The 17,581-nt window shown below is 48.1% G+C and overlaps 1 protein-coding gene across 16 annotated transcripts in view; it reads left to right on the plus strand.

Annotated features, from left to right (window-relative positions):
* ARHGAP32 (Rho GTPase activating protein 32) overlaps positions 1–15,863 on the plus strand; it is a 262,792-nt gene extending 246,929 nt beyond the window's left edge. For all 16 annotated transcript variants that reach the window (XM_040534596.1, XM_040534595.1, XM_040534604.1 and 13 more), the window contains 7 exons: positions 191–336; positions 2,718–2,919; positions 3,708–3,853; positions 5,036–5,110; positions 5,723–6,577; positions 7,234–8,156; positions 9,067–15,863. In XM_040534596.1, coding sequence (XP_040390530.1) covers positions 191–336; positions 2,718–2,919; positions 3,708–3,853; positions 5,036–5,110; positions 5,723–6,577; positions 7,234–8,156; positions 9,067–11,319 — 4,600 coding nt within the window. In that variant the 3' untranslated portion in view covers positions 11,320–15,863. The remainder of the gene's footprint in view (positions 1–190; positions 337–2,717; positions 2,920–3,707; positions 3,854–5,035; positions 5,111–5,722; positions 6,578–7,233; positions 8,157–9,066) is intronic.
* The last annotated feature ends 1,718 nt before the right edge of the window (positions 15,864–17,581 follow it).

The raw sequence follows: 17,581 nt of genomic DNA on the forward strand, positions 1-17,581 counted from the left end.
TAAATCACTGCAGTCAGTATGACCATTCGTATAATGCTTTGACGAGATTTATCTCTTAACTGCCCCTAAAGTCTTGTCTGCCCGAGCAATGTGGCACAACAGTTCAACACATGACGAAGCCTTACCCAAGGGGAGTATATCTTCCAGTCTTCTGGCTGTTTGCATTTTATTTAATCTTCGTTTTCTTCAGATCAAAGCAGATCGAGTCTGCCTGCTTCAGTGGAACAGCTGCTTTCATGGAGGTGCGAATCCAGTCAGTAGTTGTGGAATTCATCTTGAATCACGTGGACGTCCTCTTCAGTTCCAAACTCAGCTCAGTCATACGAGATGGAGCAGGTGCGTGACTTCCTCCATTAGCTTTACCTTGATCAAAAACAGTAGCAGACGCTTAATGAAAATGTGAGCCTCCTCCAGGACTTTTGAAATATGTTTTTACTATCAGAGAGAGGACAGATTTACAAGGTTATGATATTAGAACCTGGCAAATATGGCCTAGGTTTTGAAATTGCTATCAGTACCTTTCTTAGAAGCCAAGGATGCTCTACAGGAGCATACATGTGAATGTTTGGCTGATACTCTTATGCACTGAAAAAACATAGGGAATCACTTAAGTCTGTCCTGCCTGCACACCTTCCTTTTAAAACCACTATGTCATCAATGCTCTTGCATGCTTTTCCATTCGAGCTACCTTGTAGTACAACCCAATACATGATCTTCACCGGCATCTTAGAATGTAAATAGAAATCAGCTGATTTAAAGAAAGTTCTTGGTATTCATTAGCATTGACACTATGAAACAAAAGTCTTGCTCTTAATGTGGAATATTTTGACACCCGCTATCCTGGTTATTTCTTCTGCATAGTCTATATAGGTTAATTAGTATAGTCTATATAGGTTAATTAGCAGGGCTGTCCAACTACATGGCAAAGACTGCATTGGCCCTACAGCTGTTGCCCAGTTCCCTAATTACATTGCAGATTTGTGGCTTTAGGATGCGGAATGAACTGTGACATGTTTGTGCCCAACCCTGGAGCATCTGAAGCGTCATTTATCCCTGGAGCGTACAAATTTGCTCGAGCAACTGCTAAGACCTTAAGTGTACCTGTTCCATTGGAAACAAATGGAGTTGTACCATTCTGTGTGTTAGAAGAATAAATGAGAGCACAAGCTATTACTATTCCAAAGCAGCATTAAGTCTGTTCCGTCTGCTTTGATAACCTGCCCTTCCAATGAAATTTGTACAGTCTGTGCAGTTTCTTTACCACCTGTGGAGTACAGGTAGCTGCTGTTCCAGAATGGTTGCTGCTCCCTGTTTTTATACAAGCCCTACCTCTACTTGGCAGCCCAGAAAGTCAACCTGGTCTGGTAGAAGGTGTCCCTGCCCATGGCAGGGGGTTGGAATTAGAGGAACTTTAAGGTCCCTTCCAACCCAAACCATTCTATGATTCTGTGATTCTACTTAGGACAGCACAGTTTTTGTAAGTCCAGCTTTTATTTCTACTGGAAGACAATTTTTACGTCAGCAGGATCCAAAGCTTAGCTTGGCTAACAGCCCATAGCAGGCTGAGCTCTGCCAGGGGAAGAGAAACATGCTAAGAATCCGAGCCAAATGATTATCCAGGCTTAGAACAGAGCATATAAATTCGGCTAATTGTTTAATGACTTGGGCATTCACATTGTGTACTTTGCCACAAAACTAGGGGGGGAAAGGGTCAGGCTGTTTCACAGCATACCAGCTACGCTCAGGAATACTGTGCCATGGCAAGGCAGCATTCTCTTCAGTGTTTCCAGGAGCCCCTCTTTGAGCACAGCATCTTATCTGTACCAGCCTACAAGAGGTTAGAGTGGTATTCCCAAGCCTGCTTTAAGTCGTTCCAGAGAAGTCCAGTTTGAAGGCAGCTGGAGCTCTATGTACCTGTTTGGCCCAAACTTCACCCAGGGTAGCATTTACAGCTAACAAACTGGGTAAAGTGCACACTACCAAGGAGCTGTGAAGCTAAAAGAATAGTAGTAGGAATGGGTCCAACCAGGATGTTGATGTGAAGGGATGATATACTTCCCTTCCACACCTCTTACTCATGTGAGGATAACCGTATAAATAATTGCACAATAAACAATGGCAAATGAAAGACAGCTCTTACAGCAGACTCCCTGTGCTCCTCTGTAGCACTCGACCACATCACATCCTGGCTTAACAGATCCTAGCAGCAGGAAGCAACATCAACTACTTTTGTAAAAGTTTAAATTTTTATCTCCAAAAACAAACACAAGCTGTAAAAAGACCGAGAGCAAAACACACAGCTCGATTCAATTCACTATGTCCACCTGCACATAAGTCTGTAGCAACTGAAGTCACACATGGCATTTCCTGTTGCTGGAATCTGGGAATGACTAAAAACAAACTTTATAGAAGAAAGCTGTCACTATCATGGAGTTTAGCATGCAGATGAAGCTCAAATAAAGTATGCCAACACTGAAGGTTTCTAACCTGCTTGCTTCCCTGTCCATCCCCGTTTTGTTTTTTTGTTTAAATACAGTAAGCTGCTTTCAATTGAGAGTATTTCCTTTCTCATAAACATACCTCTGACAAAATGGTTATTTTGACCACATCTTTCAGAGGCCAGAACAACAAAATCTTAGAAAAATGCTCTCCCAGAGCTGTGATGTCTGTACTGCTGTTTTCTGATTCTCCCTCTTGTCCCTGGTTTTCCCTTTCAGGGCACAGTTCTTTATCACGGCCCAAGTCTCTGTTGGTATCCTCTCCTTCCACAAAGCTGCTCACACTGGAGGAGGCACAGGCACGGACACAAGCCCAGATCAACTCTCCCGTCGTGGCAGACAGCAGATACATTGAAGTAGGAGAAGGCCCTGCAGCTCTACAGGGGAAATTCCACACGGTCATAGACTTTCCATCTGAAAGGTAGAGAAGAGTTTCCTTTCCAGCATGTGTCATAACTGGTTTATTTTGATTACGTCAAAAACTTGTTGAAACTGACTTACAGTAATCATGCATAAAGTATTGTAGCCAATTTTCCACCCGCTTTAGACTTATGAGGATTCAACTAACATACAGTTGTCCAATGGGCTTAGGTTAGCCCGGCAACTTCTGTGCCATTTCTTCCTTTTCAACAGGGCTATCACTAAATGTACAGAGCCGTGTTGATGCATATCCATGCCCATACTAGCCACACGCACAGAAATGTGAACAGGGTGAATACCTAGAAACACTGGGGTTTTCCAGATTTCAGGACCACATGCCTGAAACAAGCTTTGGTTGTCCTCAAAGTGGAGCTGTTCGACAGACTTGATGGCACTAGAAATTAAACATGGCAGTGGGAGGAGGCAAACATGATTTTACAGCATAAGAGAGGCTCTTTAATACCTTTTGTGACTACACAGTTCCTCAGAGAACAGTTATACCAGCCAGCTAAATAAAAGCCATTCCTTAGATGCCATGTTGTACAAGTATGGAGCCTTTGCTCACCTGCATTGCATCTTCTTTGCATAGTTTGGTAGAATTTACCCAGCAAAACTTTAGGGCTGAGCTATAAGAATGAAAACATCCTCAGCTATTTAAAAGAGACTGCGTTTCTAAGCTTTCTTTCAGCAGAAACAAGGTATTGTTAATAACAAACAACTGTTAGCAAGAACTAAATGCAGTTCCCCATCACCCCGACATACACAATTTGCTCCGTTTTCTCACTTCAGAAAAAGACCACCCAATAAGATGAAGAAGTCGCCAGTTGGCAGTTGGCGTTCCTTCTTCAACTTGGGAAAATCGTCCTCTGTGTCCAAACGCAAACTACAGCGCAATCCCAGTGAGCCCTCAGAAATGAAAGCCATAGCCCTGGCAGGTAAGGGTGTAAATCCATTTTTCAAAAAACAAGGTTTTTCGGCAACGCAGAATTCATGTTTACAGTGTGCTTGTATCTCCTTCTAGTGTTCAATCCATGCATAACATCTTGAGTTAAATGCTGTCTTTCCTAAAGGGATCTCGCATTAGCTCATGAATTCGACATGCTAGAGCGCTCCCCTTAAATGCGTTTCTCAGAGTAGCTTTTTAAGGACGTTATATGGGCACCACTATAAAAAGTCTCAGAATGTTTCCTTCTGACACTCTTATCATGACATAAGAATGCGTTTCTGGCTCCATTTGCTGTTCTCGGATGACATTTAAACTAGGCTTAAAGGCACTTTTCCACAAATGTATTCTCCCAGAAAGCGAAAGAAGGCATCCAACAACTTTTTGTAGCCTCCTCTGTGTAGTCTCTGACTTCTCAACCCTTATATATATAATTTTATATCTCTTTAAAAATAGCAACTATGCATTTTTGCAGTGAAACATACTACAAATTCCTAAATATGGGCCAGTGAGGACTTTTGTCCCATCTTTTCCCTGGTGCCATTTTCAAATTATAACCTTTAGTCTTCAGGATAATAAACACATTATATGACTGTCTTCCTGGAGCATTTTAGTTGTACTTGTTTAGTGCTTGTAAAACCAGCTGTGTAAATGTTACTTTCTTTCCCATTCTAAGGGATTTGCTGTCCTGACCAAACCAACCAATTATCACAGGTACATCCAAACAGAGTCTGTAGTGGCATGATACGCATGGGAGGGAGCCGTTTCCCAACCTGTCACCTGCAGTAGGTTAATTTTCATAGGTTACTCTTCACTAGTCTGTAAAATGAGTGTCAAAAATCAACCCAGTCTTTGTAATCACTTCTTGCCCAGTAGTATGCAATTATTGGCTGAAAGGGACCTCTGTAGGTCATCCAGGCCAATCTCCCACACAAAACAGGACTACTTCTATCTTAGACAGTAAAACTTATTAACACTCAACCATGGTAAAGGTTTTCTTTAAGGACTTTGGAATAAAAAGAAAACAGAAAAAAAATAAAAGCACAGGTGTTACTTTCAGGACGGTGGTACTGATGCTAGAAGCCCATTCAGCTTCTTCCTGCCACCACTACGTAACCAAATGTAAGCCACTTCTGTAATTCAACTTTTCCCTGTCGTGGTTGCGTTTTCATAGGTGGACGAGGAGACAGCGGGACTCTTCGCTCAGCTAAAAGCGAAGAATCGCTTACCTCTCTGCATGCTGTTGATGGTAAGACAAAATTGTACCTTCATTTTCAATGTGTGTGGATTAAAAGAAGGCAATATGATATTACTGACTGTTGGTATTCAACAGGGCAGATCCTGTTCCTTCCCTCCCCTTTCCCCTCCCCCAGCAAAAGCTGGACTTACTAATTAATGGAGCAGCTTATCGTTCTGTGTTGGGGAGTGGTATCATCTAAGAAATGCTCTTCAAATCTTTGTTTTCCTTCTAAGGTAAAAAAGCAAAGCTCTTGCTTTTGTATAGCTGGCGTCACTTACCTTTCAGTCCTTGCCATCTCTCCTTTCTATTCTAAGGTGGAAAAGACACCATCAGGAAGGAGAATGGTTTCTGAGGGAGACTTAGGCCTACAGCACACTTAACCTAGTTTTGCTTTTGCAAACAGCTTAGTTTCAGACCAAATCGGACCTGGTAACTGCTTTAAAAGAGTTTGAGCACATTTAATTAACAATTACCACTAACTACATTATTTTTCTGTTTAGAGTTTGCCACGTGAGCATCTTGCACATTGCTTTAAAACAACTTTAAAAACAACACCAAGCCATTGCCTCCTGGACAGTATTTTTTTTTTATACTATCTCCTGTGTATCTACTCATTCCTAGGTGAATCTAAACTGTTTCGACCCAGAAGACCTAGATCCAGTAGTGATGCGTTGTCTGCTTCCTTCAATGGAGAGCTCTTAGGAAACATGAATCGCTGCAATTCTTATGACAACCTTCCCCATCGCGACAGTGATGGGGATGAGGGGATCATCCATGTTCCTGCCCTTATTTCTCCTCGCTCTTCTGAAGACGTTGACCTGAGCCCACCAGATATTGGAGTTGCCAGCCTGGATTTTGACCCGATGTCTTTTCAGTGCAGCCCACCCCAGGCAGAGTCTGAGTGCCTGGAGAGCAGTACCTCCCTGATGGAGTCAGTCGGCATAAATAAGGAGAAGCCGAGCCTATTTAAGAAGGATGTAGAATCAGGCAGCCAGTCCCAGACACCAGGCAGCGCCACAAGCTCTGAGCCAGTTTCCCCTTTCCAAGAGAAGATGAGTCCCTTCTTTACTATGGACCTGAGTCCAACTGAAGAGAAGGCCTGCAAACCCCATGCCTTCTCACCCAAGACGGGGCGAAAGCCCATCAAATCTCCACCACTGACTACATCAGAACCTGTCTCCTTTGCACTGCCCAGCCGCATGTCAGAACCAACTGGAGGAGTGCCCATCATGACCAGAAACTCCTCTGCTTCCAACTGGAGCAAAGGGATTGGCCTCACTGAAATCACAAACAGGTCCCCAACCCAGATGTCCTTGCCCCTGAAAAACAATGAAACAGGAGCAGGGGAAGGAGCCCACCAAGAGCTTCAGCATGCCCAGCTAGTGGCTGCTGGCAAACCAGAGTTGCCAGAAGAAGGGGAGAGACCAATGCCAAGCAGTCAGAATAAGACTGTACCCACTGGACACACACAGCCAGGTACAGTGCATTTTCCTCCATTCTTTCTTTAAGTTCCAAAGGGGACCTGCTCTCAAAAAAGTCCTTCTCTGCGTGCCTTTTAGGAGAGGGGATTGCCCGTCAGTTCTGATCACAAGTGTTCTTGCAGGGCTGTGCAAATCAGTAAGGTCTTAACCTCTGTCTTCTCCCTACATCACACAAATCTCGGATATTTTTTCATAATACTTTGTATACCACCTTTTTTTTCCCATCATGCCATACATGAAAATCTATAGCATGTACTTCTAAATCATTTCAGCCGATAGACCATCTAAGACTTTTCTTTTTTAAATTAAAAATCTGCCAACACTTGAAGAAGGGACCTTCTTGCCCAAAACCTTATGATCAAAATTGTGTAAGGGTGTCTCATTCTCTGCTACCTACTTCCTACCTCTCTAGAAACGCAAGAGGAACCTTTAGACAATCTCTTGTGTATTTTTTCCTTTTTGTGATGAACTGCTGTGCTATTGAGCAGCGTTTGCATGTAAGACTGAAGATACAGTATTTCGCACCAGAAGGAATTGCCACTGTGAAAGTGTGGAAAGCATCTATTTTTTTTATAGTAGTCATTAAGGTTAGGTCACTCTCCTTATTGGGTAACATAAAATCACTCTCTCTCTCAATTTTCCCCCCATTAGGAGCAGTTGCCCTCGACTCCCCCCAGGATCCTGTTCCCGTCAGTTCTGTGTCTCTTATCCCTCCTCCTCCTCCGAAAAATGCAGCGCGCATGCTAGCCCTAGCGTTAGCCGAGTCCGCACAGCAAGCATCTGCTCAGTCTCAGAAAAGGCCAGGAGATACTCATTCTGAAAGCACAAATTATGGAGAGACTGAAGCTGGTACAGCTCTAGAAAAGCTCCATATCTCTGCTGGTGCTCCAGACAAGCTCCACCTGTATACCAGTCTGCCTGAGAACCGACTTCACTTCCAGCCTGGCGCACCAGTAGAGCAGGATTTTCAAGGTAGCAGCACAGCCGGGGAGCAGAACCAGCCGTCAGGTGCACCTGGAACCCGGGACCCCCCGCCTCTCCACAGTGGCATGCCTGGGGACATGCCTGCTAGCAGAGATGCAGAGCAAGAGCCGTCCAGCTTCCACCCTGCTAAATCGGGGGACAAAGATCACTTCCCGTCCCACGCTGGGGACTGGGAGCATGCACACCACCACACCCCGGGTGCACCGCCTGACTGGGAGCCCCCCACACCTGACTTGCCAGTAGATAAGCCCCAACTCCGTGCATGCATGTCCGGGGACAAGCACCTCACTCCCGCCTGCACAGCCGATGACAAACTTCAGACTCCTCCTGTTGTAGCAGCTGGGGAGAAGAGCACCCCGGCTTCAGTGCCGTATCTAACAACCATCCAGACAACAGCAACTGAGCCTAGCCACGGGCCAGCAGGCCAACACGCCGCTGGCCCAGCCACAACTCAGGCAGACAGCATTGCTACAGCAGCGCAGCGCACGCTCACAGCCAGCCAGCCCGCTCTGTCACAGAGGCAAGATCACCAGTCAGCAATGGGACAAGTGCCAGCGGCCTCTACAAAAGCAGCCAGTGGTTCCAGCCAGGTACGTGCACGTATCTGCAAGCGCCACGTGTGTGTGCAGCTGCTCTGTGTTTGGAGGGGACTGAGCTCAGGGAGAGTTGGTCCAAATCTGAGTGGCAAGAGGCAGTGGGTTCCTCACAGGTTACTTACTGGGAATTGTGTGTGTACGACAGAGGCACAGCCTTACAGGAATACAGCACAACATTTCTTAAGTGAGCACAAGGGAACATACCAGTATATCTACTCTCATAAATTTAAGGAAAAAAAGAGTATTTGGTGGGGTGACTGATCCAGGGAATGGTGGTTCAGAAGTGCTCAGAAGCAAGTAACTGACAATGTCCTCTTCCAGCAGCCTTTAACAAAGCAGGTCAGATTCCTGGTGAGGGGGTTAGTCATGGAAGTGTGCATTCAGAAATCCAAACTATCTGCTGCCCATGAAACACGCACACCTGCAGCCTGCTGGCTGTCTTAGCCACTGTAATATGGAAGGGATTTCAGCTGTATTACACTACTTGAGCTGCTAAGTCCTACACACAAGTGTATTTCCATTAAAACAAGTACATTTACAGGCAGACGACCTAACAAAACGCTTTGGCCACTGTATAAAAGCTATAAAGTAGAGACAGCTACTTCCTCCCCCTTCAGCAGTTTGACATTTGCAATAAGAGCACTTACAGGCTCCTCGGCTGCCATTTGTGGCAGGTCCTGGAAGTCACCTGCCATCCCCCAGAGACAGCATGCTGCCCTTGCTGTGAAAGGGAACGTACACATCTTTTCCTTTGACAGTGAGCAGTGCTGGCTCTCCACAGCAAACGAAAGTCAGGCACAAAATAACTGACACTGAACTAATCCATACAAGCATCTGTGATAGCGTAACTACGGAATGGGGGAAGGATGCTTGCCTCTAACTTCTACTGGTCTCTTCCCTATAGGTTTGGGGTGCAACTGCACCAGAAAAGTCACCTGAGCCTGCTCCTGTTTTTGCCTCAGAAAGCAGTTCTACTACACGCTGCTCGTCTTCTGTGCCCACAGGCCACCAGAGCCATTTGGAAAAGCCTCGGGAGAGTACGAGGGCTCCCCCGCTGCACCTGCGTTCCGAGTCCGTCCCTACTCAATCCTCCTACAGCTTTACACCCCCTGTCCCACCTGTGAGAACACTGGAGAGCAAAATCGCTGCTGCCATGCACTCAAATAACACGGATGCTATCAACAACTCCAACTATCACGCCTTCCTGGCTTCCTCCATGCTGGCCTCTTCTGTGGAGGAAGCCCTGTTGCCGCCGCCACCACCTCCGCCCCCCAAGCATGCTTCTCTGCAGTCCGTCTACGTGCCGCATCCCAAGCCGGAGAGCATTCAGGAGCCCTCTGGGCCAGACAACTACCTGCACCACAAGCCGACCTCCATCCACACGTACAGACCCGAGAGTGTTCCTCCTCACATCTCCTACCACAGCAAACCTGACCAGCACCAAGCCTATCCTCCTCGCTCTGAGACACCCACTTCTGCAGGCACTCGCTACAACACCTACACAAACCAAGGAAAAAGCACCTCAACTGTCCACTCCAAGCCGCGCAGCCGGACGGAGTTCGTGTCCTCGGTGAGCCCGACGGGCCTGCGTAACACCAGCTATGCTGAGGACGCCCCACCCTACCCCACCATCCGAAGGGTTCAGTCGCTGCACGTCCCCACCCCAGCTGCCTCTGCTATCCGCTCCGTTCCCATTTCGCGAACCGAGGTGCCTCCAGATGACGAGCCCGTGTACTGCCCACGGCCCCTCTACCAGTACAAGCCATATCAGCCCCACTCCGACTACCACGTGACTCAGCTGCAGCCTTACTTTGAGAACGGGCGAGTCCATTACCGGTACAGTCCTTATTCCAGCTCTTCTGGATCTTCTTATTACACCACTGCTGACGGGAGCTTCTACGACCTGGACCCCTACAGCACCGTGCGGGCCAGGCCCTTCCACCCCCTGCCCAGCCGAGATGTCGCCTCCTACGCCTCGCGGCTGCAAAGCAAAGGCCTGTACCGCTACCCCGGCTTGTCTGCCTACCCGCGGGGCGGCCTCATCAGCCACCTGGCTGGCAAAGAGCACAGCTTTATCAGCAGAGACGTGCCTCCTGCCCCAGACATCAAGAACACGTACATGTCATGGGACCTCGAGGACATGGAGAAGTACCGCATGCAGTCAATTCGACGGGAGAGCCGCACACGGCAAAAAGTGAAAGGACCGGTGATGTCCCAGTATGACAATGTGGCCCCGCTGCTCCAGGACGAGCTGGGAGGACTGGATGTCATTCACTTGCGCAGCAAATCCGATCCTGGGAAAACTGGGCTCCTCACTGTGGCAGAAGGGAAGGAGGGGAGGTACCCAGCCAAAGCAGCTACACCCGAGGGGGACGAACGCTACTACATGCAGCACCCCGAGCCAGAGCTGGACAGAGCCCACTACCATGGGGCCTACGGGAACGGCCCGTCAGAGAAGCCGTCCCTTCCCCAGAAGCAGAGCAGCATCCGGAGCAGGAAGCTGCACGAGCCTGGCAGCAGCACAAACGAACACAGGACACACTTGCAGCAGGAGGGAAGCCATAGGCAGCCTTCCGAATCCAAAAACGGGCCCCCTTATCCTGACTACAGGCCTAAAGGCGGCCCCGAGCCCTCCGAGTCCGTCGGTTACCAGCACTCGGGCGGGAAGTACATCCCAGCGAACCAGGATACCCTGAGACTGAACCACAAGGAGGTGAGGTTAGCAGAGGACAGGCCAGATTTGGAAAGGTCTCGAGCCAAACCGACCACGTCCATGGAGAAACACTCCAGAGACTGCTATAAGGAAGAGGAGCACGCGGCCTCACCCATGGCACCACCGCCCAAGCCTGAACGGAGCCACAGCCTCAGGATGCAGCACCCCGAATCCGTGGAGAGGGACTCTGCCCTCCTCTACCCGTACCAAACCCTCGGGAAACGCCAAAGCACTATGACTGTGGTGTCCCAGTACGATAATTTGGAGGATTACCATACCATGCCTCAGCACCAAAGAGGGGGCTATGTTGGAGGAGGGGGGTTCGTGCCCCCCACTTTTACCCACATGCACAGTAGGACTTACGCCACAGCCCTTGGCCAGGGGGCCTTCCTCCCAACGGAGCTGTGTTTGCAGAGGCCCGAAACAGAGGTCCATGTTGAGTGAGCTGGTGTGGGGGGAAGGAGGGATAGAGTCTAAGCAGCCCCTGCTGGACAGTGGACTGTTTTATTTTTTCAGTGATGGAAAAAAAAAAAAATCCTGCCCCGATGAGCAAAGCAAACCCCCTTCAGCCCTCCCTCCCCCCCCCCCCAGCCCACCACTCACTGTTTTTATGTAGTAGAGATATAGCTTTTTCATGTAGTTTGAGATAACTGGAATGGTAAGGCAGGCTGTTGGCGCCCAGATGTTGCCAGAGAGGACAGGCAGAGCTGAAAGATGCTGCTGGGGGCAGGGGGAAGGGAAAAGAAGTTTTTCCTTCCCTGGATTTGATGTTGGCAGTTACCACCGCTTCCTCACCATGCCTCTGTAGTCCTGTGCATGATGGACTGTGCATGCTGCTGTTCTTGTGAGCCCCGTGTGTCGCCCTTCCCACTGTTAGCTTCCAAGAAAGGGTCTCCGTGACACGCCTCGGACAAGCCACTCTTCTACCCCCGCTGAGGTTATGCAGCACGAGGGTGTGGGGGGAGGCTTCCGAAGTATTTTTTTTTTCTTGATAAATGCCAAGGTCCTGCCTCTCCCTTGAAAATTAGTGCTTAGGCATAGTGGATCTTCACTGCTTGGAAGTGGGTGGGAGCCTGTTTTGACTTCAGCCTGTGGAAGAAGCTCTGAAGCAAGTTCACGATACAGCACACTTCTTAAATTGCTTGCTTAACAAGTTGCTTCTGGCTACAAGAAGTCAAATTAAAATTTCTCTAGTGTAAGCGGAGGCCAGCTATAGAAGCCAAGTAGGGCACAGGTCTACATTTCTCATAGCAAAAGAAAAAAACAATACAAAAAAAAAAAAAGCACACACACTTGGGAGCAGCACACCCATTTCACGCCGATTCCTCCTATACTGCTAGGCTATCTACAGTCCAGATGATTTAATACCACGTTGAGGCTGGCCAGACAGCATCCTTTAGTTACAAAAAAAAAAAAAAAAAAAAAAAAAAAAAAAAAACATAATAATAAAAACCACTTCTAATAGCGTTACGTCCAGCTTGTAAATTGGAGCACACGTTTCTAGCTGGGAATGCCTGTGTAAGTGCTGAGTTACCTGCATGCCCAGCTATTTGCCCAGGGCCAGACCCTGCAGCTCTTAGATCAGGGAGTGCTCCTAGTGACCCTAAACTGAAGGCCCTGCAGGACACAGCTTTCTGTAACCTTTCAGTTCTGCGTTGGCAAGGGAATCCCTGTCAAGTCGTGGCACACGCAGAGTAGTTACGTGCTGTCTGTGCGCTGTGAAATAGTTTTGCCTCCCGTATTGCAAGCGTAGAGCACACCAGTATTCAGTTAGCACTAGGGACAGAAGGCCAGTGCACTCTATAATACACTAATAACATTGTCCTAGGTATTTAAAAGCTTTCCGTATTGTGAAAGAAGCCAGGCACCCACTGGTGTACAGCCTCCCAGACTTCCCAAGCCTAACTACAACCCCACCTTACAAAGCACATCCATTTCATATTAGGCAGGGCTTGCACGAAATACTTGAGGTTTAGGACTTTTTAAATGCTCACTGAGAAATACCAAGGCTGTTCCTGTTCCATGTGGTTGAAGAACTTCTCTACCCATTTCAAATCTCTGATGTTTTATTAAAAATCTGGAGGTCCTGCAGTTAGCACGCAGCCGTGAAAGTTAAAGGGAACTTTTATTAGATTTATCAGATGGTTGGTTGTTGTTTTTGTTGGTTTTTTTTGAACAAAAGTTTCATGGCTATTTTAGGGTTTTTAAATCTTAAAGAAAATGTGGTTCTAGTAGCTAACCAGTCTCTAGCTGTTTGCTTCTTTTACTCTTGTAGCCTTGTCTAGGGCTGTTTCAGTAACAGTACCTTATGGTCCTATTTTATTGTGCAATGTTGTTGTTTTAAGTGTTTTGTTTAGAAGAGTTGTTACATGTTACAGAAATAAATCTGGCAGTCAGAAAAAAAGAAAAAAATGCACTGTGATTCAGGTTACCGTAACCTCCTCGTGAGTAATTACCAGGTAGAAGGGTTTGTTTCTTGGTGGGGGAATGCTTTTTGTAATGTTTTCTTTTATGGGAAAAAAAAAAGATGCAGAGAAAGGGGCCCTTAGGTGAGCCAAGCTGTGGGCCATCCTGCTCCAGTGCTAGCTCCCCAGCAGAGGCTGACCCATCCCGCTTCCTCGCCACAAGTGAGCCAAGGGAGGCCGGGTTCAGGACGTGCGCTCTCCAGCGAGGCGCGTACTTCCCCAGGACTGGTACCAGTCCTCAACCGCTGCAGCACAGACCCGCCCCCCTCCCCCCAGCTGCCAGGTACCTGCCGAGGTCTCCAGTTGAAGCAGGGACAACGCGTTTGGTTCAGGCTATTTGGGATTCAGGTAACGAGAGCTGTAGGTCAAACCTCTCTCTCCATGAAAGCCTTAACTCCCCGCTCCTGCCCCCCAGCACCTCTCCTAACCTCCATTTTGGCCTTACGTTAATCAGGACTGTCCTTCTGCTACCAGGGGGCTGAGCGCGGCCCCCACTATTGTAAATGCCTCTCTGGATGTTCCTGCTCAAAGCCACCATCTCCCTTTAGATACCAAGTGCCATCCCTGGACACTTTCTGCTCCCCAGAAACCTGCCTGAGCCTGGGCTCTTCCACGCACAGCATCGTGTGAAGTGCCAGGTGCTAAGCACCCTCTCGCCCCCGTGGGAACAAAAGCTTTCAGCACCTTTCAGAAAGAGCTCCTGGAAGTACACATCTGTACTCCTAGAGGGGTGCTCCAAACAGCCTTCCCTCAAGAGCAAAAAGCATTTTAAAAAGGCACACAGCAGAAAACTTAACCCAGCGTCCTCCCCACCCTGTGCACAGCCACATCAGTGCGTATTTTCAGGGCTGCAAGCTCTCAGAGACTAACCTCTCTATGCCAGTGTTGGGCCACAGGTACAAGGCAAGGTTCAGGTACCAGCTTTCCCCAGACAGTCCTACAGCTGAGCACCTTTCATTGGTGTCGCCACCGACCACAGCTCAACCATCTGCAGTGATGCAGCAGTCATCCCGCGTCCACCCCACACGAAGCCATATAGTGAACTATGCAGTTCTGCTCTTGCACTGTGGTTAATCTGATGGTCCTTAGAAAGAGTTTTTCCATCCTCATTAATTGATAAGTCAAAACATCCAGCTACATCTTTCCAAAATCACAGCCGAGCTATATAAAAGGGCACTGTGCATCAGCGCAAGGAGGGGAGTTTACACCACATGTCTAAATAAGGTGGATGATCTGGAGGTAAGTTCTTAGCATCCTAGCAGAGAAAGGGGAGAGACCAAGGGGATGGCAAGGCAAATAAATAATACTAATTGCAAGGCCAGTTCTGCTCAGATTAATTTATTGCCTAGCCTTATCTCCAGCAAGATGACAAGCAGCTATGGTTTTAAATAATTCCCTTACACTTGCCACAAGCTAGCTACATCCTAACTTGCCACTTCCTAAGTTTTCAGCTGAGTTTCTTCCTTAGTGCATGCAAGAGTTAGGGTCCAATAACGTACTCCAGCTCTGGTTTTCCACCTTGGAGCAGAATGCGTGACCCACAGGAGACCTTTCTTGGCGAAGGGAGAGTGCAGACATTAGGTGAGTAATGAGGACCTAACCCCTATAAAGTCTTAAGTAAAGCATTAATTTCTAATTTTTAACAAAACTTAGCAGGTGAAATCTATATGCAGATGTGACAAAAGACCCACAACGTTGTGCCTATGTCTTTCCAGAGATCCTCATTGTATGCTCATCGTTTGAAAGGGGTCAGCAAGGATTGCACAGTGGTAGTAAGTTGCTACACAAAACCAAAACTAACCTGAAAACATTCTGTTCCTCTTTAACCCCAGAAGGGACAGAACCTCACGTGTACTTTGCCGTTCCTCAGTACGTCAACAGGGCATAGACCGAAGTGATGTGTTACGTGTTAGGCAATTCAGATGAGAAGTAGTTTTACTTTCTTTTGTTAAAGGCGGCTTAGGCATGCACCTCTTTTCCCAGAACCTCGTGCTACGGAAACCCAGTGTTGAAAGGCATGGTCTGGTTTAAACAAACGTACGCCAGAATACCTTTGTGTGCAGTCTTGCCTCGTCCAGTTTGTTGGGAGGGTGGGGGGGGTGGGAGAAAAGGGTTGTTTTGCAGTTCATTTTCCTGCTGTAGAAGACTTGGTTTTTCTTTCCCTGAGCCGCATGAGAGAAATGTCCCAGAAAGTCTTGGGTTACCTTTGGAGATCCCTTCACTTTAATTTATATAGTGTCTTTTTTTTGTGAACTGGTGTAAAATGTATATGCCGACGAGCTCATGTATTTTTATGTAAATATTTTTTGTGGTTTCCCCACTGCCCTCCTCTGTAAATATTTAGAATTCTCATATTCTTCTCACCTTGTATGATGCAGATGTGGTTTTGTTTCTGTTTTTTATTTGTACTGTAATGCAACAATCCAGACTGAAGTGTCTTGTGGTATTAAACAAAAGCAACAGTCCCACTGAGCTCACACTCAGATGTACAACTTGACAGCATTAATCAAGCCAGGTTAAAAACTACTTTGTGTTTGTGTATTTGTGCCTCTGCCTCATTATTATTTTTATACTATATTGTTAATTAATAATAATAGAAAAGCAGTTCAGAGCCATGCTTTGGAGGGACAGGGCAAGGATCTCTGAAGACAAAGGACACGGTGACTTTGTATTCATTTGCAAAGCTATCACAGAATTGCTTACCGTAGGACCCTACCGCTGCTTATCTGCCCAGCTCCACCTGTGGCCACGACTGCTCCTAACAAAAAATAAACGAGCCTGGGCTTTTTTTGTCTCCCTTTCTTCTCACCCCACCTGCCAGGGCAGGCAGAAATAGCTCAGCCCTCGCCCAGCAGGCACAGGGCTGGTGGAGCTGGCACTAACAGATGGCACCGGCCACCGTGGCCTTCAGAGCCCGCTTGGGGATGCGGGGTGCCACGCTCAGTTTGTGCGCAGTTAATTAACAGCGAAAGATGATTAAAGGGAGCTGTGCTTTTAGCATTGAGGGAAGGACTTTTAGGAGTATTTTCAGCCAGTAAATGCTATGTAATTTAGAAGTGCCGCCGCCAATAAAACCCAACCTAACCGTCCTCTCCGGGGGCAGCAGGCCGACCCTCCTGCCGCACGCTGGAGCTGGTGGGACACCATCACCAGGAGCTGCTGCAGGGTGCGCGCCTGTCCTGGCGCACAGGCAGTGATTTGGGAGCAGCAGGCCCAGCATCGTTCTGTGGGAGCATACAGGGGTATTAGGGCTCCTGTGAGCTGTCTGCTCAGCCCCTTCTCTTAGCCTCATCCATGCATGAAGCCTCGCTTCACAATCCAGGTGTACGTGTAGCTCACACTCAGCCCCATCCTTCAGCTGACCACCCATGTCCTTGCAGGAAAGGTCCCACCAGCAAGCTGAGCAAGCCACCACCTCTGGTTTTTAACATCTGGGCTAGGGGGCCTTGGAAAGGTGGCCACACGAAGCATGCCGCGCTTCAGTACAAGCAATACCTCTACTGCACAGCCATGCTGAAAGCAGCAGGCATCGAGTTTTTCCTCTGCTGGGCACCCTCAGAGCCACTGCTGCCATGTCCAGCCTAGGAGGGAACGCAGCCTGGCTTTCACACGCCGCAGGCTCACTTTCCACCACCCCCATAGATGCCTGGTGAAGGGCCAGCTGTTAATGCCCCTGACTCTGACGTTGTCCTTGAGACCAGCAAAGGCCAAGGGGAGTTAGCAAACAAAAATCTCAAGGCTTCTGAAGGCCACTACACAAATTCTCATTTCAGCTGAGGTGGTTATGGCAGCACAACAGATCTGCTGCATCAGTGTAGTGTGTAGTCAGTGATGGTCAAAAAGATCAGGGCCAGGATCAAATCCATGCCCGAAGCTCTCAGTTTGGTGAGTAAGGGCACAGCAGAGCTCTGACCCCCAATGCCCCAGGAGCGTGGCCTCCCTCCTTGTTCTGGCCTGAAGCGCCTGAAAAGCAAGGACATTGCCTGGAGCAATCCTCCCACCAGCACAGCGAGCTAGGCAGTCATGAGCTGGGCGTTTCAGCTCACATCCAGGGAGGACTCAGTGTGTACAGGCACTGCTAGGAGCATTTCCCAGCTGCACAGCCGCCTTCCTCCTCGCACCACCATAAGAAACACAAACAAAAGCTGGCGACACCCGGGTCTTCTCCACAGCCGCTCTCGAGCAGCAGCCCCGTGGCTGAGGTTTCCACACAGAGCAGAGCAGATGGGGGAAGAGGTCTG

The sequence above is a fragment of the Cygnus olor genome, chromosome 22 (assembly GCF_009769625.2).
Source record: "Cygnus olor isolate bCygOlo1 chromosome 22, bCygOlo1.pri.v2, whole genome shotgun sequence".
Classification (NCBI taxonomy): Eukaryota; Metazoa; Chordata; class Aves; order Anseriformes; family Anatidae; genus Cygnus; species Cygnus olor.